Raw genomic sequence first — 16,686 nt, 5'->3', positions numbered from 1 at the left:
GGAAGAAATCAAAATGACTATTGATATGCTCCCAGAGGTCGCTGGATATTTACTGGGGGATAAAAACAAGGAAGAGCAGAAAATAGGTGCGCACAAACCAAAGGGGTATTCTCTGGCACACACAGAGACATCATCTACCTATCACATTAGGTGAAAGTCACAAAGTAGAGATCTGACTCTACCTTCAGTAGTTGTGATATATCCCTCCTGGGGAGCATCGTGTACAACGCGGTGTTTACACAGCAGTGCCTTTACAACGATGCCATTACAACGCAAGTCGTTACTACGACTTGCGCTGGATGGCGCTGTTGGAGAAGGAATGTTGTAATTTTATATTCCAACACCTTCCCTACTGTTACGTGGACTGGTGTTGGAATATAAAATTATAATATTCCAAAATCCGCGCCCTCCAACGCAAGTCGTTGTAACGACTTCCGTTGTAATGCCCGCGATGTCAAGTACTGCGATCTAAAAGGTCGCGTTGTACTGACATACATCTATTACTCCTTAATGCACAACCAAAAATCAACCTTAGGATTTTTTCCACCAATCTACCACCCTTGAGTATATGTGGCTACTCTAATTTGTGATATTTCAAGGATAAGTGACACAATCCACTGTTTATGCAGCTAACCACGAGGCTGGCCTGATTTATGTAGTATGATAAAATATACTTAGAGTCAGTTTTAGGAATAGAGACATTTTTCTTAGTAAACCTGGCTTGTTGCCTGTATTACAATATGGTCTTTGGAATTTTAAACAGGTATCTAGGTAGAATTCCTACACAGTTATTCTGAGTGAGAAGTACTTTGAAAATACAGTAGTCTTCTTAACTATTTATACCCTCTGGTCATGCCTTTTCACTAGAATTATAGTGTTCTCATAATTCCATGCTAAAGAGAGATTAGCAATTATTTTACAACTTGTAAGCATAGTTAAAAGATTGGTTAACGGCATGTGTAGCAAAAACAGACAATGAATTGAATTGAATTATTTGTTTCACGTCTTGTGATCCTGGATAGAAAATCTGTTTACAACAGCCAGGGTACCAGAGAATCCTACCCACAAAGTTAACATTGATGATAACGAGGTCAATGTTCTCATCTTAAATGATGATCTTAGACTACATATATAAAGTCTTCAAGCCAGGAATGAATAATGTCTACTTTAATATGTAATTCATAACTCATGTAAACATTATACTTCAAAAATGATTTAATAAACTATAAATGAGCTCAATCTTTACTCTGTCCTCTGCTAACCATCTGCCTTGATACAGGTTCATTAAAATGTGAAAATAACTGTTTGGATATATTTTAGGCAGAACCTCTCTATGAACTGGTGACAGCGAATGACTTTACAGGTGCACTTACACTCAAAACTAACATGAGGCGTGCCCTTACTGAATATGAGATTGAGATGAGTTCCTGCCGGTGTGCCTCGTGCCGTAATAATGGTTTGGCATTTCTGAAAGGTGAGTTGTTTCTTTGTTACATTTCTTGCTTTAATGCCATTCTCATACATTGTGTTACAAACCAATTTAATCTGCATAAATAATACACTGAAAATTTGAACTGGGGACATCTATACTAGCTAAATGTATCAAATCACAGATCCTGAAATTTGGATGTCAGTCTTACTTCGCACGCAGAGCCTTGACCACTCATATGTCTGTAAAAAAACAATTTTTAGCCAAAGAATTGAAACAAGTGTCTCTCTACGTGTAATTATGTGTTTTTGTGGGAAGAGAACAATTTAGTAATTGAGTAGTCAAATCACCACCACTCTGTAGTTATAGTTAGGAGTCTGAGAGATAGGAATTCCTCAGATTTTTGCTTGCTATTAACTTTGTCACCCTTTGCTGAATCCCAACAACACTTTGCAGGCCTATTCTTTTTTCTACATTGGCTGATGATGCAAAGTTTTGTGGTGATTCGAAAAAAGGGGTATTTCAAAGCAAAGTTTTCTGCCAATGCATTTTCCGTAGACTTTTTAGACAGATGTAGCAGCAAAATGGCTGAATGGATTTACATGAATTTGTCAGGAATATAGTTTAAGCTGTGGAAAGGATATTTTTCGTTAATTGATATGAATTTGTTCAGTACTTTTAAGTTATAAGGGACAAAAGCTTAGTGATATATTGGGCTGCAGTATATTGCAGTACCTTTGCAGTGCGTAACTCAAAATTGTTTAGACAACACTTTGTATTTGTTCAGTGTGTTTGTGTGAAATATAGATTATAAGTCTTTTAATAATGTGCAGGCATGCATGAGGCAGTTTAGCATACTCTGTATTTTTATTGGCTTAAATATTTTATTTAAAGTTCATGATGTACTGCAGTACTTTCACAAAAGTATCTAGAAAGTACAGTTATATCTATTGAAATCTCTAAAAAAAGGTGTATACTGCAAAACACACTCTATGGCATGCCACTCCACTCTATCACATGGCACTCCACTCTACAACATGCTACTCCACTTTGCGATGCTACACATCACTTCACTCCACAAAACGTAACTCCACTTTATGACACTCCACTCTAATACATGCACTCCATGCCACTACACTCTATGCCCCTCCACTCTAAGACACAGTACGACATGCCAGTCTATGATACACCACTCCACTCTAAAACACACCACTCCACTTTACGCCACTCCACTCTACAAATCTGTACTCCACTCTATGCCCCTCCACTCTACAACATGCCACTTCACTCCATTCAGTGGCATGCCACTGTATAACAAGCCACTCCACCATACTCTATGACACACCACTAAAATCTATGACACACCATTCCACTTCCCTCACTCCGCACCACTCTGCTCCACTCTACAACACACAACGCCACTCCGCAATATGACATGGCACTCCACTCTACGACACACCACTCCATTCTGTGACACCCTACTACATGACATACCAATCTACTCTGTGTCACTCCATAACATACCAATCTACTCTATGCCACTCTATAACAAACCACTCTGTGACATGCCACCCCACTTTACAACATTCTACTCCACTCTATGCCTCTTCACTCTATGCCACTGCACTCCACTATATGACACACCACACCACTCCACTCTACAACATGTCACTGCACTCCATGAAATGCTACTACACTGTGATCATACCATTCCACTCTATGGCACTTCACTCCTCTCCATGACTCTTAAAGTCATTATGCAACTCCACTCTATGACACGCCACTCCACTCTGTAACACACTTCTCCAATACAGGCTAATCCACTTACATGACACTCTTCTCTACAATACTCGACTCTACACCCTTCCACTCTAAGACACTCTACGAAATGTCCCTATATGACACGCCAGTCCATTCTACTCTACGATATGCCACTCCACTCTATGACATACCACTCCACTCTATGACAATCCATTACATGCCACTCCATACCACAATATGCCACTTCATTCTACAACACGCCTCTCCATTCTGCACCACTGTACTCTATACTACACAGCTCTACCTCACGCCTTTCCACTCTAGACACTTTACGACATGTCAGTTTATAACACCCCACTCCACTCTACATCATGCCTATCCACTCTATGCCACTCCACTCTATAATACTCTACACCACTATATGGCCTACTACTCTGCTCTACAATACTCTGTGACATGCCTCTCCACTCCACTCCATACCTTTATATAGCACGCCACTCCACTTGACGGTACAACATGCCACTCTACTCTATGGCACAGCACTCCCCTCTACAATTGACACTCCACTCTATGACACTCCACTTCACTCCCCTATATGACACTCCATGCCACTCCACTATTCTGACACACCACTTCACTATACAACATGCCAATCAACTCTATGACATACCAATCCACTCTACATCACTCCACTCTGCTCCTCCTTTCTAAGACACTCTGCGACACGCCACTCTATGACACACAACTCCACTCTATTACATGCCACTCTATTCAATAACATTCTGCTACACTCCATGCACCTCCACTCTACGCAACTCCTTGACACTCCACTCTACAACACAACACTCCACTCTATGACACTCTCCTCCACTGTATGATACACCACTCAGTTCTACAACACACCACTCCACTCTACAGCGTTCCACACCACTCCACTCTATGAGATGCGACTCAACTCTGCAACATGCCACTCCACCCTTCAGCATGTCACTCCACTCTACGTTCACTCTGTGCCCCTTCACTCTAAGATGACACGCCACTATTTGATATGCTATGACACGCCACTATATGACACTCCACTCCACTGTATGACACTCCACTCTACTGCATGACAGGCTTCTCCACTCTAGGAAACTTCACTATATGGTACTACACTGTACACCACTCCACTGTACAACACGCGACTCCACTCTGACCTGCCACTCCACTCTGTGACATGCCACTCTATCTCTACTCCTCTCCTCTCTGACACGCTGTGCCACTCCACTATATAAAAAGCCACTCCAATCTACAGAACTCCACTCCACTCTATGACTTGCCAATCTACTCTACACCACTCCACTCTACACCCCTACACTCTAAGAAACTCTATTATATACAATTCCTCTCCACTCTACTCTTTGACATTCCGCTGCACCCTACAACATTCTATGCCCCTCCACTCTTTGCCACACTTCAACAATCCACTCTACAACATGCCACTCCACTCTACTCTATGACACAGTGACCCCCTCTATGGCACAACATTCCACTCTATGCTACTCCAATATATGCATGCCACTCCACTCTACAACACGTTACTCCACTCTACAACATGTCAAGTCAAGTCAAGTCATAAAATTTGTATAGCGCACTACATACCCAGAGGGTTTCAAGGCGCTTAGGAAGGGGAGGAGGATTATTTGTCAAATATCCACGTTTTAAGCTGCTTTCTGAACGCTAGGTGATTCTGGGTGAGGCGAAGGTAAGCGGGGAGTGAGTTCCATGTTTTGGCAGCCAGGTATGAAAAGGATCTGCCTCCCATGGTGGTCTTGTTGATGCGAGGTACAGTGGCGAAGGCTTGGCTGGAAGAGCGAAGTTGGCGGGAGGGGGTGTAGAAGGACAGTCGAGAGTTGAGGCAATCTGGTCCGATGTCGTAGAGTGATTTGTGTGCGTGGGTTAGCAGTCGGAAAGTGATCCTCTTATTGACGGGTAGCCAGTGGAGGTCTTTAAGGTGACCAGAGATGTGTTTGTTGCGTGGGATGTCTAATATGAGCCTGGCTGAGGCGTTTTGGATTCGTTGTAGTTTCTTCTGGAGTTTAGCGGTGGTACCTGCGTAGAGGGTGTTTCCGTAGTCCAGTCGGCTGGTGACTAGAGCGTGGGTGACTGTTTTCCTTGTTTCGGAGGGGATCCAGCGAAATGTTTTTCTGAGCATGCGAAGAATGTTAAAGCAGGAAGATGATACGGCGTTGACTTGTCTGTTCATTGAGAGTGAAGAATCCAGGATGACGCCAAGGTTCCGTGCGTGGTCTGTCGGGATGGGTGCTTTTCCGAGGGCTTCTGGCCACCAGGAGTCGTCCCATGCAGAGGGGGATGTACCTAAGATGAGGACTTCTGTTTTGTCTGAGTTCAGTTTCAGACGGCTTTGTTTCATCCATTCGGCGACTTCTTTCATTCCTTCGTGTAGGTTAGTTTTGGCGGTGCTGGGGTCCTTGGTGAGAGAGAGGATCAGTTGAGTGTCGTCCGCGTAAGAGATGATGTTGAGGTTGTGTTGGCGGGCGATGGCCGCGAGGGGGCTCATGTATACGTTGAAGAGGGTGGGACTGAGTGAGGATCCTTGAGGTACGCCGCAAATGATTTCAGAGGCCTCGGACTTGAGTGGTGGGAGGCGGACTCTCTGGGTTCTTCCGGTGAGGAACGAGGTGATCCATTCCAGTGCTTTTCCTTGGATTCCGATGTTTCTGAGGCGTTGTAAAAGGGTGCTGTGGCAGACTGTGTCGAAGGCTGCGGAGAGGTCGAGGAGGATGAGGGCGACTGTGTCTCCATTGTCCAGTAGAGTTCGAATGTCGTCTGTTGCTGCGATGAGGGCGGTCTCAGTGCTGTGTTTGGCTCGGAAGCCAGATTGTGAGGGGTCGAGTGATTTGTTGGCTTCGAGGAAGGCGGCGAGCTGGTTGTTGACGGCTTTCTCGATGACTTTGGCCGGGAATGGAAGAAGCGAGATGGGGCGGTAGTTTTTGAGTTCGGTGGGGTCTGCTGTTGGTTTTTTCAGAAGGGCGGTGAGTTCAGCGTGTTTCCAGTCTTCTGGGAAGGTAGCGGAGTTGAAGGAGCAGTTGATGACGTCTCGGAGGTGCGGTGCTATGACGGAGTCTGCTTTGTTGAAGATGTGGTGAGGGCATGGGTCTGTGGGGGATCCGGAGTGGATGGAATTCATCAGGCGGATGGTGTCCTCAGTGGAGATTGGGTTCCAGGCGTTAAGGGTGTTTACGGGGGGAAGATGGTCAGCAGATGGTAGGGTGGGTTGGCTTCCGGGTTGGTTGTCAAAGCTGTTGTGGATGTCAGCAATCTTGTTGTGGAAAAAAGAGGCTAGGGAGTCGCAGAGGGTTTGAGAGGGGGTGATGTCGTTGGAGTTGGCCGAGGGGTTGGAGAATTCCTTGACGATGTTGAAAAGTTCCTTGCTGTTGTGGGCGTTGTTGTCAAGTCGATCCTTGAATGCTGTTTTCTTGGCTTTTCGGATCAGTTGGTGGTGAGTACGGGTGGCGCTTTTGAAGGCGTCCTTGGTGCTGGTGGATGGGTCTTTTTTCCAGGCCTTTTCAAGGGAGCGGCACAGTTTCTTGGACTTCTTGAGATCATCGTTGAACCATGAGGCCTTCTTGTTGCCGAGTTTGTGTTGACGTTTTTTCAGTGGTGCTAAGGTGTCGGCGGTGTTGGATAACCAAAGGGTGAGGTTGGAGGCAGCTTCGTTGGCGTTAGAAGAGAGGGCTGGGGAGGTTCGAAGGAGCGATGTGGAGATCTGATCCGTGGTGATTTTGTTCCAGTTTCTTTGTAGAGTTGGTTGGAGGTGGATGATGGGTTTCGGCTTGTTGTAGGTGAAGTGAACGCAGCTGTGGTCAGTCCAGAGGAGATCCGTAGTGTGGCTGAAGGAGACATGGTTGCTGGAGGTGAAGATGGGGTCGAGTGTGTGACCTGCGATGTGGGTGGGGGAAGTGACCAGTTGTTTAAGTCCGAGGTTGGCGAGGTTGTCTAAGAGGGTGGCGGTGTTGCGGTCGTTGATCTTTTCAAGGTGGAAGTTGAGGTCTCCCAGAAGGATGTAGTCTTTGGAGGGGAGCGCGTGTGGGGTGATGAAGTCCGTGATGTCTTCACTGAATTTTGCGCGGGGTCCTGGTGGTCTGTAGAGGAGGGTGCCTCTGAGTGTGGTCTTGGGGTCGAGGTGGATCTGGAAGTGAAGGTGTTCGGAGTTAGCGAGGTTGGCGTCGGAGCTGGTAGAGATGCGGATGGATTTCTTATGGACGATAGCGATTCCTCCTCCTGTGTGGTCGGTGCGGTCCTTGCGTGTGATCTTATAGTCATCTGGGATAGCGATGGCGATGTCAGGGGCGGAGGAAGCGTTCATCCATGTTTCCGTTAGGAAGGCGACGTCAGGAGAGATGGTGTCTAGTAGATTCCAAAGTTCGATGGCGTGTCTGTGGACCGAGCGGGTGTTGAGAAGGATGCATTGTAGGTGGTTGGGGTCGGGAATCTGTGGTGTGGTCGTAGCGGAGATGTTGTCGGTGCCGCTAAATTTGCAGGAGAAGCAGGAGAACGGTCCATGGGTGCGTCCAGGAGCGGCTTGGACGCAGTTGGGGGCGCCCATTCCACCCATTCCACCCATTCCACCCATTCCGCCCATTCTACATTCCACTCTACGTCTCTCCACTTTAAGTCACACTAAAGCATGCCTGTACAATCAATTCTACTCCACAATACACACTCTACTCCACTCACTGTCACTACACTCTATGCCACTCTACTCTGACCTACAACACTCTACGACATGCCTGTATTCTTGACTCCACTCCCCTCCACTCCCCTCCACACCACAGCATTGTATAACATGCCACTCCACTCTACGCAACAACATGCCATTCCACTCTATGATATGCCAATCCACTCTATGCCACTCCACTCTACGCCCCCATTCTAAGACACTCTACAACATGCTAATATATGACTCACCACTCCACTGTACTCTATGGCACTCCACTCAAATTCTACAATACTCTATTACACTCCATGCCCATCCACTGTAACCAACTCTTCGACACTCCACTCTCCAACACAGCACTCCACTCTATGACATGCCACTCCATTGTACGACACACCACTCCATTCTACAACACTTGACTCCATTCTACGACACTCCACGCCACTCCACACTGACATGCTGCTTCTCTCTATGACACTCTTCAACATGCCACTCTATATCACACCACTCTACTCTACTCTAAGCCATGGCACTCTCCTCTATGACATGGCACGCCACTCTATTCCAATATATGACGCTCCTTACCATTCCACTATATGTCACTTCACTCCACTCTACAACATGCCACCATTCTCCAACACTCTACTACATTCTATGACCCTCCACTCTACTCCACTCTTTGACATTGCACTCTACAACACGACACTCCACCATATGACACACCAATCCACTATAAAACACACAACTTCATTCTTTGACACTCCACTCTACAACACAAATTCTACGACATGCTACTGTGTGACAAACCATTCCACTTTATTCAATAGCACACCACTCCACTGTAGGCCACTCCTCGCTACTGTATCGAACACTACTCTACTCTACGACATGCCACTCCTCTCTACAACACTCCACTCTACACACCTCCATTCCGGAGCATGTCACTCCACTTTATGACACTCCATGCCACTCTATGAAGAACCACTCCACTCCACTATACAACATGCCACTCCATTCTACAACTCTCTACTACAATCTAAGCCCCTCCACTTTACACTACCCAGGGACACTCCACACTGCAACGCGTCACTCCATTAACTGACATGCTACTCCACCATATGACAAGTCACTCAATTCTACAACAATCCAGTCCACTCTATGCTACTCCAATGTAATCTACGACATGCCACTTCACTCTATGACATGCCACTCCACTCTATGGCACATCACTCAACTCTATGACATGCCACTCCACTGTACAATACGTGACTCCATTCTACAACATTCCACTCCACTCTATGACACTCCACGCCATTCCACACGATGACACGCTAATTCACTCTATGACACTCTTCGACACTCCACTGTACAGCATGCCATTCCATTCTATTCTATGTCATTATGCTCCCCTCTGTAACACAGCACTCCACTCTACACCACTGCATTCCAAGCCACTCCACTATATGGCTTGCACTCCACTCTGCAACATGAAACTCCATTCTACTCCACTTTTTGACACTCCACTCTACTCTATGACAAGCCACTTTAATGTACAACATGCCACTGTGTGACACACCATTCCACTCTTTTCTACAACACCACTCCACTGTATGACACTCCACTCTACTGTATGGCAAGCTACTCCACCATACGACATGCCACTGAACTCTACTACAATCCACTTTCTACACCTCCACTCTACAACATGCCACTCCACTTTACGGCACTCCAATCTATGACACTCCATGACACTACACTATATGAGACGCCACTCCACTCTACAACACACCACGCTACTCTGTGACATGTCAATCTACTCTACACCATTCCAGTCTATGCCTCTCCACTGTAAGACACTCTATGGCATGCCACTCTATGACATGCCAGTCCACTCCACTCTACTCTGTGACATGCCACTCCACCCTCCTACACTCTAAGTCCCTCTATAATCCACTCTACAATATGTCATTCCACTCTACTCTATGACACATCACTCCCCTCTACAGCACAGCACTCCACTCGACACCACTCCACTCCTCCACACTCCATGCCACTCCACTGTATGGCACTCCACTTCACTCTATAACACGCCACTCCACTTTACGACATGCCAATCCAGTCAACGTCAGTCCACTCTATGCCCCTCCATTCAAAGACACTCTGCGACATGCCACTCTATGTCGCACCACTCCACTTCACTCTACGACATGGCACGCCATTCTACAACACTCTACTACACTCTATCCCCCTCCACTCTATGCTACTCTACAATACTCCACTCTACAACACGCCACTCTATTCTCTGAAATGCTACTCCACTTTATGCTACTCCAATCTACTCTACAACATGTTTCTCCACTCTATGATATGCCACTCCAGTCTATCACACACCACTCCACTCTATGACTGGCCACTCCACTTTATAACATGCCACTCCACTCTACACCACTTGACTTTGCACCCTTCCACTCTAACACACTCTACACATGCCACTGTGTGACTTGCCATTACACTCTCATCTAAGGTACACCACTTCACTTTAAGCCACTCCGCTCCACTCTACGACACTACACTCTACACCACTCCTCTCCACTCCACTCTACGACATGACATGCCAGTCCACGTTACAACGCAGCTTTAACAACGAAAGTTGTTACAACGACTTTCGCTGGAGGGCGCTCGAGGATAGGGGATAGTTTAATCTACTATCCAACACCTTCCCTACTATCCACGGGGAATGGTGTTGGAATAGTAAATTAAACTATTCACTATCAGCGCCCCCCAACGCAAGTCGTTGTAACGACTTATGTTGTTAAAACTGCGTCGTAAAGGGACGCGTTGTAACAGTACGTGTTGTACCGTCATACATCCCACTCTATGCCACACCACTCTATTCCACACCACTCCATTCTATGACATGGCACTCCACATTATGACACTTTCTGGCACTCTACTCCACTCTATGACGCTCCATGCCACTTCACTTTATGACATGCCACTCCACTCTACTCTGTGACATGCCACTCCACCTTACTACACTCTATACCCCCCCACTTTATGCCACTCTTTGACCCTCAACTCTACAGCATGTCACTCCACTCTATGAAATGCCACTCCATAGTATGACATGCAACTCCACTCTACAATGCTCCTCTCTACTCCACTCCACTCCACAACACTCCATGCCACTCCATTCTATGGCACACGAATCCACTCTACAACATGCCAGTGCACTTTATGGCAGGCCACTTTACTGTACAACACGCCACTCCAAACTACACAACTCCACTCTGACCCTTTGCACTCCTTTAATCAACCCTGGTTCATACGAGATGATGTAGGTCATCAGAATGTGGGTGGTTGCGGGGTTGGAATTAAGAGTGTTGTGAAAGGCATTGGGACCTGGCTTTCTGGTGGATGAGGTCTCTTTATCTGTTGCTTCTAATAAATTCCTGTTCACCATCAACTTGGATGAAGAATCTTTTACTTGTAACAAAGGGCTTACCTCCACATTTTGGTAATGAGGATATGATGGAGAACACCCCATAGTTGGAGTAGTGAAGCAGAGACCTCAACACTGTCTCCCTACCAGTGAACGGAAGACAAACTATTGCCCACAGGATGACTCGTCTGTAGCTTTCAACCTTAAGCAATCTCCTCTTTTCGATATATCTGGCACTTTCACCCTGTTTTGGGACATTGTGGGTCCGGCGTTAGCGGAGGCAGTGCCAGAAGAAAGACAGCGTGCACAAGCCTACACAATTTCATGTCATCACAGGCAGTGTGAGTCCTGGCATTCTGAAACGCCAGTTATCTCTGTCACTCAGACAATAGTGAACAGCCTGAGCATTCCATCTCTGAGGACGCTGAAGACTCTTGTACACACAAAGAATGTACAGTGGCCATCTTGGATTGTGCCATGTGGAGCACTGTGAAGGCCAGTTACACACAACTTTGGCGCTGACGGGCACAGCTCATTCATTAACTAACATATTTTTGGAACTGTCACTGCACACCAGGACTTCAATCAATCAATCAATCAGAAGGTTTATAAAGCACGCTACTCACTCGTGAGGGTCTCAAGGCGCTGGGGGGAGGGGGTGCAGCTCCGGTTCAGTCAAAAAACCAGGTCTTGAGGTTCTTCCTGAAAGTGTGGAGGATGGTGGAGTGTCTGATGTTCACTGGGAGCTGCAACGTAGGAGAAAGCTCTTCCTCCTGCTCTGGCTCTCTGGATGCAGGGGATCTCTGTGAGGGTGAGGTCTGCGGAGTGAAGTTCCCTTTGGGTATGTGTAAGGAGACTCTCGTTGAGGTATTTGGGTCCAATGTTGTGGAGGGATTTGTAGGCGTGGGTGAGCAGTTTGAAGGTGACTCTATTCTTGAAGGCAAGCAAGTGGAGGGTACGCAGGTGTTGGGTCATGTGTTTGTGCCGTGGGGATCCGAGGATGAGTCTGGCTGTGGTGTTCTGGATGGTCTGTAGCCTGTGTAGGAGATTTCTGTTGATTCCGGCATAGAGGGTGTTGCTATAGTCCAAACTACTGGTAATGAGTGCATGAGTGACGTTTTTTCTGCATTCTGGGGGTATCCATTTGAAGGTCTTGCAGAGGGTCTAAATGCAGTTGAAGCAGGTGGAGGCGAGGGAGTTAATCTGGTGGGTCATGGTGAGGGAGGAGTTGAGGATGATGTGAGGTTCCGTGCGTGGGCTGTCAGGTTGGTAGACTCCTGAGGGCGGAGGGCCACCAAGTGTTGTCCCAGGCAGAGGTGGAGTGTCCAAGGATGAGGATCTCGGTCTTCTCTGAGTTGAGGTTCAGGCAGCTGCTTTTCATCCTGGCAGCCACGTCTCTGATTCCATCCTGGAAACTGAGTCTGGTGTCTTCGGGGTTCTTTGTGAGGGAGCAGATGAGCTGGGTGTCATTGGCGTAAGAGACTATGCAGAGCCCGTGTTGTCTGACAATGGCAGTGAGGGGGGCCATGTAGATGTTGAAGAGCATGGGGCTGAGTGATTATCCTTGGGGAACTCCACAGTTGATCTGTGTGGGTTCGTAGAGGAAAGGAGGGAGTCTGATCCTCTGGGTTCTGCCGGAGAGGAAGGATTGAATCCAGGAAAGGGCGGTTCCTCATATCCCTGCGTCGTGGAGTCTGGCTGCGAGGGTGCAATTAGAGACGGTGTCAAAAGCTGCGGAGAGGTGGAGTAGGATGAAGTGTGCGGTGTGCCCCTGGTATAGAAGCATGCTGATGTCATCTGTGGCAGTGAGGAGGGCCGTCTCAGTGCTGTGGTTGCTGCGCAATCCGGAATGGGACGTGTCTAGGATGGAATTTTCTTCGATAAAGGTGGTCATCTGGGTGTTTACTAGTCTCTCTGTGACTTTGCCAGTGAAGGGGAGGAAAGAGATGGGCTGGTAGTTTTTCAGGTCTGTCAGGGCAGCCGTGGGCTTCTTGAGGAGAGGTTTGACCTCCGCCCGCTTCCAGTCGTCGGGGAAGATGACGGATTTGATAGGCGTTGATGGTGCATCCTAATTCGGGTGCAATGGTAGCGGCGGCCATGTGGTAAATGTGCGGTGAGAAGGGGTCCGGGAGGGCTCCTGAGTGGGTGTTGCTCATGGTCACGGTGGTGTGTACGACGGTGGCGGGACTCCAGGTGGTGATGATCGGCCCTTTGTCGGTGGTGGTGGAGCGTAAGAGCTGAGCTTGTTTTCAGAGTTCCAGGGATTATGTGATGTCCTGTGGCTTTGCTAGGGGGTTTGGTGAATTGCTGTATGATGTTGAAGAGTTCTCTAGCGTTGGTTGCGTTGGTGTGGATCTTGTTCCTGATGAAAGTCCGCTTGGTGTCTCTTAACCGCTGGTAGTATTCCCTGAGGGTGTTCCGGTAGCTGTTCATGTCTTCTGTGGTTTTCCAGTTTTGACAGTTTTTCTCTAGGCATCTTCAAGAGTGCCTAGCTGCTTCGAGATCGGTGGTGAACCAAGCTGCTTTCAGGGGGCGTTGTTTGCCGGGCTGGTGGAGAGGTGCGAGCTTGTCAGTGCAGCTGGTGAACCAGCAGTGCAGTTCCCGAGCTGCGGTGTTGGCGTCGGACGTGGCGCAGGGTGGGTCTAGGAGGAGGGTGGTATTGATGTGCTCCTCTGTGATCTTGCTCCAGTTATTTTTTAGGCAGGCGTGGGGGGGGTTGTGTCTGGTGGATGTGTTGAAGGTGAAGTGTACGCAGTGGTGGTCCGTCTAGGGGGCTGCGTGGTATGGCTGAAAAGGATGTTTGTCCTTCCTGCGAAGATGGGATTGAGGGTGTGTCCAGCTCTGTGCGTGAGGGTGGTGACAAGGTGCTTCATTTCGAGGTTGGAGAGGTTGTTAATAAGGGTGATAGTGTCTGGGTCGTTGCGGTTGTCGAGAGTGCCCCCTAGCGTGGTCCTAGGGTTGGTCTGGATCTGAGAGTGGAGGTGGTCTGTATTGGAATGGGGGTCGCTCGTGATGGAGGTGGAGAGTCGAAGGGAGGTCTCGTGTGCGATGGCGAGTCCTCCTCCTGGGCAGTGGAGGCAGTCCCTTCTCTGGATCTTGTATTTGTCGGGGATGGCGGTGGTGATGTCAGGGCCGGAGGTGGCGTTCGTCCAGATTTTGGTGAGGACGGCGACATTGGGCGAGAGGGTGTCGAGCAGGTCCCAGATCTCCATGGCGTGTCTGTGTAGGGAGCGTACATTGAGGAGGATGCATGTCAGGGCTCTGGACTTCACACTGATATGCACAGCTGATTCATGGTGAGGTCTTCACACACCCAAGGGCTGTTATAGTCATCTTTGTTGATGACTATGCTAATGTGCACAGCTTATTCATAGTTGAACACTTTGGTGGAACTGTCACTGCGCAGGACTTCATGTTGATGCTTACAGCCTATTCACGGTGAGTCTTTGCGTACCTAAAGTTGCAGAGGCGCATTAATGCATTATCTCATAGAGTGCATCATGTTCACATGCTATTTAAGAGCTTCAGTTTAATTATTCTGTAAAGTACATAGCCGATTTCTTCAGAGACGTCCAATACTATATATGCAACATACTGGGAAGTGAACAAGTGCGTTTTTATCTCAATTCCTGGTGGTGCGATTATCTCAAATCCATTGTTTCTCAGATCAGTTTGTTGTCTCATTAACTATTACTGGGTCGTTTCTGGGTTTTATTGTGAGTTCTGGGAGTCATGCACAATGTTACAACTCCTCTGGTTTTTTCTTTCTCCCCGTGGTGACCCTCCTATACCTTGGCAGAGGTGAAAGAAAGTTTTCGCACATTATGTTAGAGGGAAAGGTTTCACACATTATGTTAGAGTATCGGGCACTTCTCTTAATGCAGAAAGAAAAACATCTTATTTATGTATTGTTTGGGTTCATAAGGCCAGGAGGTCTTTCAGCATCTTCTCAATCTCCCCAACAGTGATTATGCTAGCCTGAATGAAATGGATTTGCATTGTCTTCCCAAAATTAGTACAGTTCTTGAAAGATATCATTTTGGGAGGAGAATGAAGAGACAGAAGGAGTCTGTAGAGCACTATATCACTGTGTTAAGGAAGTTGGCTTCCACATGCAACTATCAGGTGTCTGTGGAAGAATGCTTAAGAGATCAATTGATTTTGGGTTGCACCCTTGACAAAGCTAGTGATTTATGACAGAAAGACAACCCTTTATTGCAAGAAGATGTTACGGTGGTGAAAATGCATGAACACTTGAAAGCCTGTGTCCATACAATATGCAAGGATGTATCTGTAGCAAAAAATGTTGTGGGTGTGGGCAAGATGTTGGAGAACAAACCGTCTAAGAGAAGCCTTACATCAGCACAAAACTCAAATATTCCAGTACCAAGAATATTCATGAGAAAAGTTTTAGGTGTGGAAATTTGGGACAGATAGCAAATGCTAAAGAGTGTCTAGGGTGGAAAGCCACTTGCAGTGAATGTGGAAAGAAGGGTCACTTTTCCAGGTGCTGCAAATCTGATAAAGAAGTGAAGAAAGTCAGAGAGATGGAGGTGTATGAGGAAGTAGCGGAGGAACTTAATATCCTCCAGATTGAGGAACATTCTGGTAGAGAGCCTTCTGAAGAAGTGTTGGTCAATGATGCGTCTGTGGACATGCTTTTTGATTCTGGAGCTAATATTACCATGGCAAAAACTCTTGGACTCCTTTGGTAACTTTATGACGTCATTGGACCTGAAAATAAATATAAACTAATCTCCCGTCATGATTGTAGGGGAGCAAACCAGGAAACAGAAAATGAAATCCTTCTTTTGCTGTGGTGCTGAGCTCAAGAGGGTCCCCATTTTTATATATTTAGGGGTCCTCTTCGACGAAAGAGGAAAGTGGGCCCCCCAGCAGAAGTTCAAAAGTAATGCGGTAGCTAGATCCACCTCGGCTCTGATGAGTTTTGCAAAACGTCTGGGTCTAAGACCAATGGAGGCAATTTTAAAAGTATATAAATCCAAATGTTTAGCAATTGCCACATATGGCTCCGCAATTTGGTGCTATACACCGCAAGATAGGATTCAGGTGGTGGAAAATACATTTTTAAGATCTCTTTTATCTGTCCCACAGTCTATGCAGACTTTTACGATTCATACTGAACTGGGGCTGGGGTACGTTACAGACCTACTGAAAATTGCCCCTTTGACTTGTTGGCTAAAGACCTGGCTTAACCAGGAAACTTCGTTGAATCACTTGATCCTAGAGGATTGTATAGCCTTGGATAGAGCCTGTAAGATTCCTTGGCTGGCCTACATTAAAACAATGTTTATAAGATTAGGGCACCCTAAT

At 47.0% G+C, this 16,686-nt stretch overlaps 1 protein-coding gene across 1 annotated transcript in view; it reads left to right on the top strand.

Annotated features, from left to right (window-relative positions):
- Nucleotides 1-16,686, top strand: part of C8B (complement C8 beta chain) — a 313,544-nt gene that overhangs the window by 261,784 nt on the left and 35,074 nt on the right. The window contains exon 10 of the mRNA XM_086952797.1: nt 1,321-1,474. Coding sequence (XP_086808923.1) covers nt 1,321-1,474 — 154 coding nt within the window. The remainder of the gene's footprint in view (nt 1-1,320; nt 1,475-16,686) is intronic.

The sequence above is a fragment of the Lissotriton vulgaris genome, chromosome 1_1 (assembly GCF_964263255.1).
Source record: "Lissotriton vulgaris chromosome 1_1, aLisVul1.2, whole genome shotgun sequence".
NCBI classification, from domain to species: domain Eukaryota; kingdom Metazoa; phylum Chordata; class Amphibia; order Caudata; family Salamandridae; genus Lissotriton; species Lissotriton vulgaris.
The sequence above is the reverse complement of the archived record's forward strand: the minus strand, read 5'-3'. Positions and strand labels throughout refer to the sequence as shown.